We start from the raw sequence: 17,510 nt of genomic DNA, 5'->3' as shown, positions 1-17,510 counted from the left end.
AGTATGCAAATATAACAATTACTTGTTTATATACAGAGAAATGTGTTTGTCAACATGAGTATGATACGATGTATGAATTGTTTGTCTTTTTTAAATCTGATTTACGTCATGAATTTATAAATAGAGGAGTGTTCATGAAGGCCGGCAACTTGAAATTAAATTCCATTATGAAATGCACATGAAATGTATCAGCAAGCCAGTATTTATGTCAGTACTAGTTTTTTTATTTTAATAAAAGTGCAAGTTTTAGCTAGCATACAAGTAAAAAAGTAAACAGAACAGTGTAATATGTATTTACATCTTGGCTATCAGCCTGTACCAAATGGTAGACATAGTAGGGGGGTCGTCCCCTGTGGCATGCTGGTATAAGAGGAAAGTGGCTCCATATTTCCAAAAATAATACTGTATATTATTAGAAAACCTCTTTAAACATTTTTTTAAAATGTGACAATATGAAAATGTGACTTTATGGAAAAAAAACAACTTAAATCGTTTTTCAAATCTAGAAATGTCCAGTGGCATTGGTTTTCCAGTAGACAGGTGTGCCTGGTCTCTAATTGGCTTTCTGTGGAGCCATTAGTTTCTGTCCTATTCTCTGGTTGGACAGAGGCAGGTGTAGGGGCAGGGAGGTGGTGAGGGTGGTGTCCTTTACTTCCTAGCCCCCCAGTGCAGCCAAAGCATAGCACCTGACCTGGCCATGGGTCATAATGATGACCTCAAATGTCATCAGAGATCAAAGGGAAAGTCTTGCTCACCCCTAGGTGGTGGATTTCTTCTCCCATTCCTGTGTGTGCAGAGAGAACAGCATTAATACCAACCATGATAGTTTCTGTATTTTACATTGTTTGAAGCTATTATGTTGTTCTCATGGCTCGTCATAATATAGCTCCAATTAATTAATTTGAGACGTTACATTTCTTCAGCCTTATCCCTGAAAACAGGCTCAAAACACAAATAGTTGTGCCTTTAAAATGGTGGTCACCAACCTTTTCTGAGTCAAGATCACTTTCGGAGTCAAAATGCAAGCTGAGGTCTACCGCTCAGATATTAAAAAAAAAACATGACTTAAAAAATGTAAACCTATGCAGCATTAACCTAATAAAAACAGTTCTGCAGGAATGAGGTTTGTGCAGTAGGCCTAATACATTATCACAGCATATTGGCTATGCTTGCCCTGACAATATTGTTCTTCTCAGACTATATTATATTTCAAAACTTGAGCTACATGATAACAAAATTGATCAGTTGTATTACTTGCGAGGCACTGCTGAGCATACATTTAAATAATGTACTTTTTTGTTTTACCAGACTAATGGTACCTGCATGCAGCTGATGGTCAGTCTCAGCAGAGGGAGGGAGAGAACAGCAGAGGGTTCGCCTCTCAAAGTCCCTGCTCTCTCCCACCGGTGAGATTGACCAGAGAGAAGGGACAATGTCTTCCGCCTGATGACGAAACTCGAGAAAAACCACATTATTTCTGTCTCATACACAAATGAATGTTGTTGTTCCTTTGAAGTTAAATATTCCTCAATATTAAAATAGACACGACGAGCCGCTAATAATAAAAATGCAGGCCTATCAATATACTTGGCTACTCATTCAATGCTGCTGTAGTGCTGGTTGTAGGGAGAAGCACATTTGTAAAGGTGTTGGGAAAAAACAGTGCTGACAGTGCTGAATAAAAACTTAAACACAAACTCACTCTTTGCTGTTTTCTTTGACTGTCTCTCTCTGGTCATGGTTTAAAAAAGTTATGAAATCTCACATAGGCTAGTATCAACTTTGCTGTGGGTGGGGTTGTGGAAGCTGCAGGCACAGTGATTTGAGCTATCCGATTGGTCAGTAGTAGGTGCTTTGATTTAGCTCTCCATGAACCATCAAATGGTTCAAAATGGGGACACTTTGCCTACCCGGCATGTAGGGCAGTTGATTCAAGTACACCTACCGCCAACAGCCCAAGACGAGAAAAAAAAGAGAAGCTCAAAGCTTTAATCATTGGATTTCCACAGAAATGTTTGTAGATTGACTGATTGGTGACCACTGATTTAAAGTACTGGTTCTCAAACCTCTCCTCAGGGACCTCCAGACGTTTTCACACTTGTTGTAGCTCCGAACTAGCTCACCTGATTCACTCAACTAGTCAAGAGCTTGATAAGTTGAATCAGATGTGCTAGCTCAGGAATAAATCAAATACATGGAATGGCTGGGGGTCCCTGAGGAGAGGTTTGAGAACCACTGCTTTAAAGGATGTCAATCTCAGAGGCAGTCTTGCATTTTGCCTCCTTTCCTCTGGCCAGTGTAAGAATAGTACTAAGTCAGAGTAAATGTACAGTGGCAAGAAAAAGTATGTGAACCATTATGAAATAGTTGGATTTCTGCATAAATTGGTCATATAATTGGATCTGATCTTCATCTAGGTCACAACAATAGACAAACACAATCTTCTTAAACTAATAACACACAAACAGTTATACGTTTTCAAGTCTTTATTGAACACACCGTGTAAACATTCACAGTGCAGGGTGGAAAAAGTTAACCCTTGGATTTAATAACTGGTTGACCCTCCTTTGGCAGCACTAACCTCAAACAAACGTTTTCTATAGTTGCGATCAGACCTGCACAACGGTCAGGAGGGAATTTGGTCCATTCCTCTTTACAAAACTGTTTCAGTTCAGCAATATTCTTGGGATGTCTGGTGTGAACTGCTCTCGAGGTCATGCCACAGCATCTCAATCGTGTTGAGGTCAGGACTCCGACTGGGCCACTCCAGAAGGCGTATTTTCTTCTGTTGAAGCCATTCTGTTGTTGATTCACTTCTGTGTTTTGGGTCAATTCACTTCTGTTGAGCTTCAATTGGCCAAACATTCTCCTGCAAATTGTCTTGATAAACTTGGGATTTTTTCCCATCGATAATAGCAAGCTGTCCAGGCCCTGAGGCAGCAAATCAGCACCAAACCATGATGCTCCCTCCACTATACTTTACAATTGGGATGAGGTTTTGATGATGGTGTGCTGTGCTTTTTTTCTCTCCACACAGTGTTGTGTGTTCTTTCCAAACAACTCAACTGTAGTTTCATCTGTCCACATAATATTTGGCCAGTAGTGCACTTTTGCAAACTGCAAACGTGCAGCAATGTTTTTTTTTGGACAGCAGTGGCTTCTTCCGTGGTGTCTTCCCATGAACACCATTATTTTTTCGTGTGCTACGTATCGTAGACTCGTCAACAGAGATGTTAGCATGTTCCAGAGAATTCTGTAAGTCTTTAGCTGACACTCTAGGAATCTTCTTAACCTCATTGAGCATTCTGCGCTGTACTCTTGCAGTCCTCTTCGCAGGACGGCCACTCCTAGGGAGAGTAGCAACAGTGCTGAACTTTCTCCATTTATAGACCCTTTGTCTGACCTTGGACTGATGAACATCAAGGCTTTTAGAGATACTTTTGTAACCCTTTCTAGCTTTATGCAAGTCAACAATTCTTACTCTTAGGTCTTCTGAGATTTCTTTTGTTCGAGGCATGGTTCTCGTGAATAGCAAACTCACATTTTTTGAGTGTTTTTTACGGGGCAAGGCAGCTCTAACCAACATCTCCAATCTCGTCTCATTGATTGGACTCCAGGTTAGCAGACTCCTTACTCCAATAAGTATTTGGAGAAGTCATTAACCTAGGGGTTCACATACTTTTTTCAACCTGCACTGAATGTTTAAATTATGTATTCAATATGGAAAAATACAATAACTTCTGTGCTATTAGTTTAAGAACAATATGTTTGTCTATTGTTGTGACTTAGATGAAGATCAGATAAAATTTGATGACAAATTTATGCAGACATCCAGGTAATTCCAAAGGGCTCACATACTTTTTCTTGCCACTGTATGTGTGTGAGTAAATGAGTCAAATGTGTGTTTGTGTGTGATCATATCAACAACATACAATACATTAAGAACACCTGTTTTTTCCATGACTGATTGACCAGGTGATTCCAGGTCAAAGCTATGGTTCCTTATTGATGTCACTTGTTAAATCCACTTCAATCAGTGTATGGTCCACCAACCAAAGGACATCCATCCCAACTCAAAAAGTGCATACATCAATGACCTATAAAATGTGGGTTCTCCTTCATTATAGATCCAAATAAAGTACTCAAATGCCTGTGTGTGGGGGGGACGGACAATAACCTCTGACCTTAGCCTTCTGCAGGACGTTGCCTTTGCTGGATGCCATGATTGACAGGGGTCTATTCTTTAGCGCGGTGGCGGAGTTGACAGGAGAGGAGTCCCCATAGTTTGTGGGGGGAGAGGGAGTCTGTGGGGGACCCATGGATGCTGCTTTCGCCTGTAACAAGAAAGTCAAGAACTGAATGCTTATTCTGAATGTTAACTAGTTAACTTAGTGATGCTGAGGGGCATACTGCAATGCAAGCTAGATCTACTCAGGGTTTTCAAGATTCCTAGCTTCAGTTAGCTTCATATTCCAGCTCAGGCTTCATCCGTATTACGACGTTGGATATTGCTCGTCTGCCAACCGCTAACTCCAGTTGGCTTGTAACTGCACGTGCATGTCGCATGTGGCTAGTCGAACGCCAAACTCTTCATTGAGACTAGAGGTCGATTGATTATGATTTTTCAACGCCGATACCGATTATTGGAGGACCAAAAAAAGCCGATAATGACAATTACAACAATGCTGAATGAACACTTATTTTAACTTAATATGATACATCAATAAAATCAATTTAGCCTCAAATAAATATTGAAACATGTTCAATTTGGTTTAAATAATGCAAAAACAAAGTGTTGGAGAAGAAAGTAAAAGTGCAATATGTGCCATGTAAGAAAGCTAACGTTTAAGTTCCTTGCACAGAACATGAGAACATATGAAAGCTGGTGGTTCCTTTTAAGATGAGTCTTCAATATTCCCAGGTAATTACTTTTAGGTTGTAGTTATTATAGGAATTATAGGACTATTTCTCTCTATACCATTTGTATTTCATTAACCTTTGACTATTGGATGTTCTTATAGGCACTTTAGTATTGCCCGTGTATAGCTTCCGTCCCTCTCCTCGCCCCTACCTGGGCTCGAACCAGGAACACTTCGACAACAGCCACCCTCGAAGCAGCATTACCCATGCAGAGCAAGGGGAACAACCACTCCAAGTCTCAGAGCGAGTGACGTTTGAAACGCTATTAGCGCGCACCCCGCTAACTAGTTAGCCATTTCACATCGGTTACACCAGCCTAATCTCGGGAGTTGATAGGCTTGAAGTCATAAACAGCGCAATGCTTGAAGCATTGTGAAGAGCTGCTGGCAAAACGCACACAATTGCTGTTTGAAGCAGCTGCTGCTGCCTACCATTGCTCAGTCAGACTGCTCTATCAAATCATAGACTTAATTATGTCATAATAACACACAAAAATACAAGCCTTAGGTCATTAATTTGGTCCAATCCAGAAACTCTCATCTCGAAAACAAAACATTTATTCTTTCAGTGAAATACGGAACCGTTACGTATTTTATCTAACGGTTGGCATCCATAAGTCTAAATATTCCTGTTACATTGCACAACCATCAATGTTATGTTATAATTACGTAAAATTCTGGCAAACTAGTTCGCAACGAGCCAGGTGGCCCAAACTGTTGCATATACCCTGACTCTGCGTGCAATGAACGCAAGAGAAGTGACACAATTTCAATTGGTTAATATTGCCTGCTAACCTGGATTTCTTTTAGCTAAATATGCAGGTTTAAAAATATGATTTTAAGAAAGGCATTGATGTTTATGGTTAGGTACAGTCGTGCAACGATTGTGCTTTTTCGCAAATGCGCTTTTGTTAAATCATCCCCCGTTTGGTGAAGTTGGCTGTCTTTGTTAGGAAGAAATAGTCTTCACACAGTTTGCAATGAGCTAGGGGGCCCAAACTGCTGCATATACCCTGACTCTGTTGCAAGAGAAGTGACACCATTTTTCCTAGTTAAAAGAAATTCATGTTAGCATTAACTAAATATGCAGGTTTAAAAATATATACTTTGTGTATTGATTTTTTAGAAAGGCATTGATGTTTATGGTTTATGGCAACGACAGTCCTTTTTCGCGAATGCCACCGCATCGATTATATGCAACGCAGGACACGCTAGATAAACTAGTAATATCATCAACCATGTGTAGTTAACTAGTGATTATGATTGATTGTTTTTTATAAGATATGTTTAATGCTAGCTAGCAACTTGCCATGGCTTCTTACTGCATTCGCCTAACAGGCAGGCTTCTTGTGGAGTGCAATGTAATCAGGTGGTTAGAGCGTTGGACTAGTTAACCGTAAGGTTGCAAGATTGAATCCCCGAGCTGACAAGGTAAAAATATGTCGTTCTGCCCCTGAACAAGGCAGTTAACCCACCGTTTCTAGGCCGTCATTGTAAATAAGAATTTGTTCTTAACTGACTTGCCTAGTTAAATATCGGCCAAATCAGTGTCCGAAAATACCGATTTCCGATTGTTATGAAAACTTGAAATCGGCCCTAATTAATCGTCCGTTCCGATTAATCAGTCGACCTCTAATTGAGACAATGCTGAAACATCAACACATGGGAGTTTCTTTGCCACATTTGTTTGTGCCAAAATTAAAATTAAAGAAATGTTATCTTGCAAATTCAGCAGGCTATGGCGAGAAATTGGCTTTTAGAAGTGCCATCATTATTTGATTACTTATGGTTAACCTCTCCTTTTTAAAATGTTTGCCTAAAATGACATGCCGAAAACTAATTGCCTGTAGCAAGGATATGCATATTCTTGGTACCATTTGAAAGGAAACACTTTGAAGTTTGTGGAAATGTGAAAGGAATGTAGAAGAATATAACACAATCGATATGGTAAAAGATAATACAAAGAAAAAAACTTTGTACCATCATCTTTAAAATGTAAGAGAAAGGCCATAATGTATTATTCCAGCCCAGGCAGACTATAGATTTTGGCCACTAGGTGGGAGCAGTGTATGTGCAAAGTTTTGCATTTGCATTTCCATTGCATTTCTGTTCAAAAGTTTGTATCAAGACTGTCCAAATGTGCCTAATTTGTTTATTAATAACTTTTCATGTTCAAAATTGTGCACTCTCCTCAAACAATAGCATGGTATTATTTCACTCTAATAGCTTCTGTAAATTGGACAGTGCAGTTAGATTAACAAGAATTTAAGCTTTCTGCCAATATCAGATATGTCTCCGTCCAGGGAAATGTTCTTGTTACTTACAACCTCATGCTAATCACATTAGCCTGTGTTAGCTTAACCGTCCCGTGGATGGGACACCGATCCCGAATACATTTTTAATGCCGTCTTTGGTTGCTTTGGTGTGCTTTTCAATGCACAAGCACCTTTTTTCCCACTCATATCGGTAAAATAATTATTTTTAGACATAGAACGTTTTTACTCTGCATGAAGTTTCAAATGCATTCTGTCATTACTGAATGTTTGTGATAGGTATTAAAACTTCTTGTGACTCCCCATCCCGGGTCAGGGAGCGTAATCATCGCCTGACACTAAATTAGCATAACGCAACGGACATAAATCTTCCTAGAAAAACTTCCTATTCATGAAAATCACAAGTGAAATATATTTGAACACAGCTTAGCCTTTTGTTAATCACCCTGTCATCTCAGATTTTCAAAATATGCTTTACAGCCAAAGCTAGACAAGCATTTGTGTAAGTTTATCATAGACTAGCATAGCATTATGTCTTGCTAGCAGCAGGCAACCTTGTCACGAAAATCAGAAAAGTAATCAAATTAAATCGTTTACCTTTGATGAACTTTGGATGTTTCCACTCACGAGACTCCCAGGTAGATAGCCAAAGTTCATTTTTTCCCAAAATATTATTTTTGTAGGTGAAATAGCTCCGTTTGTTCTTCACGTTTGGCTGAGAAATCGCTCGGAAATTGCAGTCACGAAAACGGCGAAAAATATTCCAAATGAACTCCATAATATCGACAGAAACATGGCAAACATGGTTTATAATCAGCCTCAAGGTGTTTTTGTAATATCTATTCGATAATATATATGTCGGGACAATTTGTTTTTCAGTAGGACCGATTGGAGAAATGGCTACTATTTTACGCGAGAGTCACCCTGGGAGCCATCATGTGACCACTTACGCAATGTAGCCGCCTACGGCTATTCTTCAACATAAATGCGTAAAACTACGTCACAATGCTGTAGACACCTTGGGAAATACGTAGAAAGCGTATGCTGGTTGATAGCACATTCACAGCTCAATAGGGACTCATTGGAACGCAGCGCTTTCAAAATATGGGGCACTTCCGGATTGGATTTTTCTCAGGCCTTCGCCTGCAACATCAGTTCTGTTATACTCACAGACAATATCTTTACAGTTTTGGAAACGTTAGAGTGTTTTCTATCCAAAGCTGTCAATTATATGCATATTCTAGCATCTTGTCCTGACAAAATATCCCGTTTAAAACGGGAACGTTTTTTTCCCAAAAATGAGTCGCAACAGGTTCATGACAGGTTCATGACTATTCATTCATGACTATTTTTTTAACACATTTGATTAATAAAATATTTAAATCAGTCGTCTACCTCAAATGATGACAATATATGCGAGAGGGAGGGAATCTGATTTCACTGGTCCTCACCTCAGGCACTTCATTCAGGATAAATGGATTTATTCCTGAATTAGCCTGCCCCGGAGCAGGTTACAGGTAGCTCTGCTTTGTGATACACTCTTTGGTATATGCAGGATCCAGGGTAAAGTTTGCCCTAGGTACAGTTCTAGGATCAGCTTCCCCTACTCCATTCCTAATCTTAAAGCCAGGCACCACAGGCAAAAATTGTGATTTTGCTTCCATCTGTCAATTTCCTAATTTTGGGATATTTTGCAACTGTAACTTGCAATAATGTAATTATATGCAAAATATGCATACATGTGAATAGTTTTTTTATTTATTATTCCATGAAATTACAACATTTTGATGAGCTGTTCTGCAAAAGTCTGACCATTGACTGTCTTATCACAATAAAACAAAAATATTCTGCCCTGAAGCAATGTGTTGAAAAACTGATTATTGTAACATGCAAATAAGGGCATATGTTGGCTCATTTGCATATTTTAATTTTAAATAACTAAAACATATAATACAAAAATATTGTTTTTATGTATACTTTCAACTGGTAAAGTTTCAGTCTGATTAGAGTAAATCAAAAAAATAACTATTAGCCTGTGGTGCCTGTCCTTAACCATAAGTGGGGGAAATGCGAAATTTACCCAAGATCAGCATCCAGGGGCAAATTTCTTATAGGCAGTGTTAACCTACACACCATGGGTGTGTCCAGGAGGCTGCTGTCCAATGTGGTGCCCAGAACGAAAGGCCCCGCCTCTGCTTTCCTCAGACTCTCCTTCACATCCATCAGTCGTAGCTCCACCTCCACCCGACAATGCTCCGCCTCCCGGCACGCCTCCTCCTTCTGCTTCAGACATGCATCCAGGGAGGCCTGCTGCGCCGGGTCTGAGTAACATGGACATGTGTCAATCAGAACGTCAAACCTGACATAATTACATGTGGATGCCAATCATGATCTCAGTGATTGAGAATGTTTTTAAGTGACATGCTTGTTTACTTTACATCTTACATATGGCATATGCAGAGGGAAAGTCACGAAACAAGCATCATGTTAAACCATGTTAACTGTTTCTTACTAAAGGCTAGAATAATTAAGAATTTGCCAAATGTGCACCTTTTTAGTATGGGATAAAAACAGACAAAACAAAGATTACACATGAAGTTGCCTTTTATACTTGAATGTTTTAAAAAACAGCATAGACACTAAGTAAAGGCTTAATTCAATCAGATCCTCTTTAGCTGACATTTTGCATAGCGGTTGTTTTGAGTGTCGGAGGTGGAATTGAGTTAGAGCTGTCAAATCCACAAGCGGCTCCCGGTGTTATACCTATTGCGGACATTGCCATTTGATGCAACAAAACCACACCGACTTTATCATCCGGCAAATCCCATGCAGCCGCGTTAGACGTTGCAGCTGTGTTACAAGTTCAAACACTCAAAGTTTTATTGGGCGCTTTCGTGTGGATCCATTTTGTCAAGTCGGTAACCAAAGTTGGTCACTGCCTTTCAAAGTGTGTTACATTTGTGCCTACATGTTGACTGCATTAACTTTACAATGTGATCAAAGGTCATGCAGTTTTTGGATGAAGTCACTTTCAAGTCGCTGTACTTGCTTCTCACCAACTGCAAAAAAATTTTTTTTTACCTTTATTTAACTAGGCAAGTCAGTTAAGAACAAATTCTTATTTTCAATGACGGCCTAGGAACAGTGGGTTAACTGCCTGTTCAGGGGCAGAACGACAGATTTGTACCTTGTCAGCTCGGGGGTTTGAACTTGCAACCTTCCGGTTACTAGTCCAACGCTCTAACCACTAGGCTACCCTGCCGCCCCATGCAGCCCGGCTAGTGATGAGATACTATATGTTAACTAATCAATAGAGTGTTTTTGGTTGACCCAAACAGGAACCAATTTTGCTACGATTCTACAAATTAGAGATAATCCATTTGTTTTTTACACTGCTGCTACTTGCTGTTTATTATCAATGCAGTGTCACTTCACCTCTACCTACATGTACAAATTACCTTGACTAACCTGTACCCCCGCACATTGATTCGGTACCGGTACCCCCTGTATATATCCTTGTTATTGTTATTTTATTGTGTTACTTTTATAAACTTTTCTTGAACTGCACTGTTATGCTAATATTTACATACGGTAACACCCTGATATTTAGTCCTGCAGTTATGACTGTAATGTCGACAGACATCATAGTAAGTACTTCCCCCCCACTTTAGTTGCAGAGATTCAGAGAGGACTATAGTCAATGGAGAGTGCTGCAAAGCTAATTAGAAGAGCATAATATGATGCTGTCAGACGGTGACAGTACTGCATAGAAGGCAGTTGTCAAATTAGATTGCTTCCCAGGCATTGAGTTAGGGAAACTAGAATGCATCAATCATGCCCACAAGAGGATGAGAACAGTGCTTCGTAAACTTAAGGAGGAGGAATATGGGGGAGCGGCACTGATTCACTTTAGAGGAGTGTCTTATTATTTATTTATTACATTCGAGTCATTCGATCAGCAACACAGTCTACACTGTATACCGCCGTTTTTAACTTATAACGCAATAGGGATAATAAGAAAGGGAGTGGTTTGTGACACTCGATAGCAGCCGCTCACTGATATGTCAGCTCATACTGCAGTTACACCTCCGACACTGCCAAAACATCAGCTTTGCAGATGTCCAAGGTCCCTGCCCTCAGGCCTTCCTCTCCAATGCGTTTTGAGGAGCCCACTGGGCACACACTGGTTAATTCAACGTTGTTTCAACATAATTTGTCAACAGATTTTGGAATCAACGTGGAAAATACATTAGATTTTTTTAAAGTCTTCCATTGGTACTGTTTTCATTTCAGCCAGCGTTGTAAACATTGAAATTAGGCTAAAACTTAAACTTAAATACATTGATTTAACAACCTGCTAGTCAAGTTAAGTCAATCTAATTTCAACATAATTATGTATACATTGAAATTGTATTGAAAATTACACATAGAAACATAAAAAATATTTTTCATCCTATATTCAATAGAATATTCAACTGAGTATACAAAACATTAAGAACTTTCCATGACAGACTGACCAGGTGAATCCAGTTGAAAACTATGATCCCTTATTGATATCAATTGTTAAATCCACTTCAATCAGTGTAGATGAAGGATTTTAAAGATGGATTTTAAAACTTTGAGACAATTGAGAAATGGATTGTGTGTGTGCCATTCAGAGGGTGAATGGTCAAGTCAAAAAATGTTAGTGCCTTTGAACGGGTATGGTAGTAGGTGCAAGGCGGACCGGTTTGTGTCAAGACCTGCAATGCTGCTGGATTTTTCACACCCAACAGTTTCCTGTGTGTATCAACAATGTCCACCACCCAAACCATATGTGTTATAGCTTTACACCCCCTGCTATTTTGTGGATAAAGAGTTACCTGTCTAACAGAAAACAGAGGTTATTTGATGGAAGCCTCTCCAACATAATCCAGGTAGAATCCGGAATTCCTCCTGGCAGCTATCTAGGCCCCTTACTTTTTTCAATCTTTACTAACGACATGGCACTGGCTTTGAGATAAACCAGGCCATAGTTTTGTCTCACCTGGACTACTGTTCAGTCATGTGGTGATGCCACAAAGAGGGACTTAGAGGGAAAATTACAATTGGCTCAGAACAGGGCAGCACGGCTGGCCCTTGCATGAACACAGAGAGCTAACATTAATAATATAACTCAATCAAATCAAACCTTATTTGAAGTGCATTTAAAGTTTGATTTGATTTAGTGGTATTATTTAGCTTTGATTTTCGGTTGAGATGGAGACGTGTATCCAACATATCAATTATGAATTTGTAGACTAAATGGACATTGAATTGTGAACTCAACAAAATATCAACATTTGAAGGAGATGTATCTTCTGCTTGAATAGTATATATACAGTCTAGTGATGCACTGATATGAATTTCATGTAACAGCGATTTATCGATACGTACGCTATGACGCTGGTAAAGTTGCCTAGAGCACCTACAGTGCTGGTCATAAAAGAAAGCTAGCTACCTCATGGATGCAAACAATGTTCTTCCCCAAAAACATAGCGAAATAATCTGTTTCACTAGCTATACTTAGCTAGCTAACTATATAGCTAGGTGTCATCTAAAATAACCCTAATTTATAAAGACAGTTCTTATTTGATTAATGGTGGTCAGACCCATCTATGTGAAGCTAACCACAATAAGGATTAGCCACAAGTGGAATTTACGAATAGCCTTCGAAATTAAAGTATGGCATACTTCTACTATTTGCATTCATTTGCATCACTTTCAATTACATACTTTTATTTTGAAGGCAAACCGCAAATTTCACTATTGTGCCTAATCCTTATTGGCTAGCTTCACAACACAACCCGGACCGGTCGAGCCTCACTAGCCAGATGAAGCTAGCTGGCTGCTTGTAACATTAGCTTTGGGCAACAGGGTTAAGTAGCTGGCTCGCTATTTATTTTCATGAACTTTAATAAATGTATCACTAGCCACTTTAAACAATGTCACATTTGATTTATTTTACGAGGCAAGTCAGTTAAGAACAAATTCTTAGGAACTGTGGGTTAACTGCCTGTTCAGGGGCAGAACGACAGATTTGTACCTTGTCAGCTCGGGGATTTGAACATGCAACCTTTCGGTTACTAGTCCAACGCTCTAACCACTAGGCTACCCTGCCGCCCCACATCTGCTATGTGTATGTGACCAATAAAATTTGATTTGATTTAAATGTTGGCTGGAGTGGTGTAAAACTCGCCGACATTGGACTCTGGAGCAGTGGAAACAAGTTTTCACCATCTGGCAGTCCGATGGATGAATCTGGGTTTGACGTATATCAGGAGAACGCTACCTGCCCAAACGCATAGGCCAAATGGTAAAGTTTGGTGGAGGAGGAATAATGTTCTCGGGCTGTTTTTCATGGTTCAGACTCCTTAGTTCTAGTGAAGGGAAATATTAACACTACAGCATACAATGACATTCTAGACAATTCTGTGCTTCCAACTTTGTGGCAACAGTCTGGGGAAGGCCCTTTCCTGTTTCAGCATGACAAATCCCCCATGCACAAAGTGAGGTCCATGCCCATGATTTTGGAATGAGATGTTCGACGAACCGGTGTCCACATTCATTTGGGAGCCAGGCCCACCCACTGGGAAGCCAGGCTCAACCAATCAGAACGAGTTTTACCCCACAAAAATAATTTATTACAGACAGAAATACTCCTCACTTTCATTAGCTTTCCAGGTGGCATGTCTCAGATGATTCCGCAGGTGAAGAAGCCAGATGTGGAGGTATTGGAGGCAGCTTATGGTAGAGAAATGAACATTCAATTCTCTGGCAACAATTCTCTGGCAGCAGGTGGACATTCCTGCAGTCAGCATGCCTATTGCACGTTCCCTCGAAAATGTAGACATGTGTGGCACCTGTGTAATGATCATGCTGTTTAATCAGTTTCTTGATATGCCACACCTGTCAGGTGGATGGATTATCTTGGCAAAGGAGAAATGCTCACCTAGGGGCATAAACAAATTTGTGCACAACATTTGAGAGAAATATGCTTTGTGTGTGTATGGAAAATGTCTGGGATCTTTTATTTCAGCTCATGAAACATGGCATCAACACTTTACATGTTGCGTTTATATTTATTTTCTGTGTATTATGAATTTAGCTATTTATAGGGCTAATGGTAACTACTTTTAAACTTCTAATGATCCAATCAACCATGAACAATTGACAGTATGCCTAGCTTCAAGTTAAAATGGTGTCCTTTGGGCAAATCAGATGCCAATGTCACCTCCATAAACCCAACCTCACTCCAAATGTTCTTTCACATACAGCTTGTGTAACAAAAGTTAGTTACTTTAAACTATTCTATGTTATTAGGTAGTCTACGCAAATGAGTATGGCAGCTGCTCAATGTCTAAATATGATGCTTCAGCTGAATCAAACTCAGATTGTTTCCAATGCTAAGCAGGATACATAGAAGTAGGCATCTGGATGGTAGACTGTTCTCACTGAAGTGTACATTACTCCTCATATACCAGTAAGAGTCACTGTTCATTTGTTGGACTGTGGTGTCACATTTTATTTCAATATACCCTTCTACATTTAGGTTCATGGCATGACGTTGATTCAAACCTACCATTGAATTTAACGCAAATTCCACGTATACATAATTTAGAGGATTATGTTGAAATTAGACTGATGCAACAACCTGTTAATCACGTTAAGTCAATGTAATTAAGTTGAACTTTTACCCTAATTTCAATGTTTACAATGCTGGTTGAAATAGGATGAAAACAGTACTGGTCGATTACTTTTTTCAAATCCAATGTATTTTCCACGTTGATTCCACGTCACAATATGTTAACAAATTAGGTTGAAACAACGTTGATTAAAACCAATGTGTGCACAGTGGGAGGTGAGGAGAAAGGAGGCAAGCAATGGAGGAAAGGTGAATTGAGAAAGGGACCTTGTGTAAAGGCTAACTATGTGTTGTGCTCCAGCACAGGGGGTTGGTGGTGTACCTTGGCAGGTGCTGAGTTCCTCCTTGGTCTCCCTCCTCTCCTTCTTCAGGTTGATTAGGCTGCTCCGTATCTCTTCCTTCTCTCTCTCCAGCCGGTCACGCTCTTCCGTGTAGAGCCGCATGTCCGCCTCCGTTCTGTTCTTCCCCAGTTTCACCTCGATGGCCCCAGGGGTGGCTAGGAACCAAGAGGAAGAAAAGGAAACATTTTACATGTACACTGCGTGCACAATTAATAGGCTTAATAGGCAAATTGTATTCCTCAGGATTAATTTTATTGTTGAACAAACAATGCTCTCAGTCAATCCAAATGCTGTTGAACCTCTAACCTGAATGTTTAACAAAGGAAATGTTTTGTCTTTCTCAGGGGAATATATAAGTGTGCACAATTATTAGGCAACTAAACGACAACAATAATTTCTCCCAACTCACTTCAGTGACCAATATAGCCATCCTTCTTTTCAATAACTGCCATGAGCCTTCGGTCTATGGAGTCTGTCAGTTTCTTGATCTGTTCACGATCAACTTTCACTGAAGCAGCAACCACAGCCTCCTAAATGCTGTTCAAAGAGATGTATTGTCTTCCCTCAATGTAAATCTCACATTTGAGAAGGGCCCACAAGTTCTCAATAGGATTTAAGTCAGGTGAGGAAGGGGGCAAGGTCATTATTCTGGTATCTTTGAGGTCCTTGCTGGCTAGCCAAGCAGGGGAGTACTTGGATGAATGTGATGGAGCATTGTGCTGCATAAAGATCATGGCCTTCTTGAATGCTGAGGACTTCTTCCTGTACCACTGCTTGTAAGATACTGCTCGTAAGATACCACTTTGCCAGCATCTTCCAGAAACTGGCAGTAGGTTTGGGAGTTAAGTTTCATTCCATCTTCAACCCGAAAAGGTCCATCCTTAATGATAGCAGCCCATACCAGTACCCATCCTCCGCCTTGCTGGCACCTGATTTGAAGTGCCCTGTGTCCATTACTGATCCAGCCATGGGCCCATATATCTGGTCCATCAAGAGTCACTCTCATTTCATCTGTCCATAAAACCCTTAAAAAAATCTATCTTCAGGTATTTCTTTGACCAATCTTGACGCTTCAGCACTTAACACCTTGTACTTCTGGACACTCCAGGCAGGTTGCAGTTCTGGAATATGGTGGCACTGGAGGATAATGGATTCCTGGTAGCTTGACGTTTTATTCCTCTCAAGCCTTTTGCAGTTAATTTGCGTCTTTTCTTCTCCATGGATTTTTTGCACCCCAGTTGACTATTGACAGCAAAATGTTTGATTGGCCGGTGGTCACGCCTCAATAGTTTAGCTATTTCAAGAGTGTTGCATCCATGTGAAAGGCATTTTACAATTTTTGACAGTCAGTTAAATCTCTTTTTTGGCCCATTTTACCTGAGGTAATGAAGTTGCCTAATAATTATGCACATCTGATATACATATCACCTGAAAATGATTACATCCGATGAGCATTCAAGTTTATATGGTTTGGAGTAGAAAAATGTCCATAGAAATAATGATAAGATCAGAATACTCACTTGCCTAATAATTGTGCATGCAGTGTATGTATAATGTGTATGCAAAATGTGTATGTAAAATGTATGTATATGTAGCAAAAAAGCTGTAAAAAAACTAAGATATTTGTCCTCCAAAGCGAATATGGAAGGGAATAATAATAATAATAATAATAATAATAATTTAAAAAAAGATATGCCTGAATAACCAATTGACCTCAGAATATCCATATTGCTTTCACCAACATTTGACAAATGATATTGACTTTTGCACACTGATAGATAGATCCATAGGTGCATAGTTCAGGTAAAACATTCCAGATGTGATGAATAGTGTATAATTAAAAACATGTCTGTCTCAAGTTTATTGCCTGTCAGTTTGCACATTGTTAACTTTTTTAACTGTGTGTATAGACTATCCTAGCCTATACTAACAAAATAAACATGAATTCACTTTGATCGTAATGGGATCCACCTTAGGATTTTGTATTTATTTTTCATTTCACCTTTATTTCATCAGGTAGGCCAGTTGAGAAAAATTCTCATTTACAACTGCGACCAGGCCAAGAAAAAGCAAAGCAGTGCGACACAAACAACAACACAGAGTTACACATGGGATAAACAAACGTAGTCAAAAACACAATTGAAAAATATATGTACAGTCGTGGCCAAAAGTTTTGAGAATGAAACAACTATTAATTTTCACAAAGTCTGCTGCCTCAGTTTGTATGATGGCAATTTACATATACTCCAGAATGTTATGAAGAGTGACCAGATAAATTGCAATTAATTGCAAAGTCCCTCTTTGCCATGCAAAT

The 17,510-nt window shown here is 39.5% G+C and overlaps 1 protein-coding gene across 3 annotated transcripts in view; it reads right to left on the bottom strand.

Moving 5' to 3' along the window:
* Positions 1-200: 200 nt before the first annotated feature.
* The window catches only part of afap1l2 (actin filament associated protein 1-like 2), a 144,537-nt gene continuing 127,227 nt past the window's right edge, over positions 201-17,510 (bottom strand). For 2 of the 3 annotated variants that reach the window (XM_031799316.1, XM_031799315.1), the window contains exons 16-19: positions 15,178-15,351; positions 9,326-9,513; positions 4,185-4,334; positions 201-784 (exon numbers count right to left, since the gene is read on the bottom strand). In XM_031799316.1, the coding sequence (XP_031655176.1) occupies positions 758-784; positions 4,185-4,334; positions 9,326-9,513; positions 15,178-15,351 (539 nt within the window). In that variant the 3' untranslated portion in view covers positions 201-757. Of the gene's footprint in view, positions 785-4,184; positions 4,335-9,272; positions 9,514-15,177; positions 15,352-17,510 lie in introns of all 3 variants that reach the window. The other variant, XR_004204457.1, reaches the window with a different exon arrangement.

The sequence above is a fragment of the Oncorhynchus kisutch genome, linkage group LG20, assembly GCF_002021735.2.
Source record: "Oncorhynchus kisutch isolate 150728-3 linkage group LG20, Okis_V2, whole genome shotgun sequence".
Taxonomy (NCBI): Eukaryota; Metazoa; Chordata; class Actinopteri; order Salmoniformes; family Salmonidae; genus Oncorhynchus; species Oncorhynchus kisutch.
The sequence above is the reverse complement of the archived record's forward strand: the minus strand, read 5'-3'. Positions and strand labels throughout refer to the sequence as shown.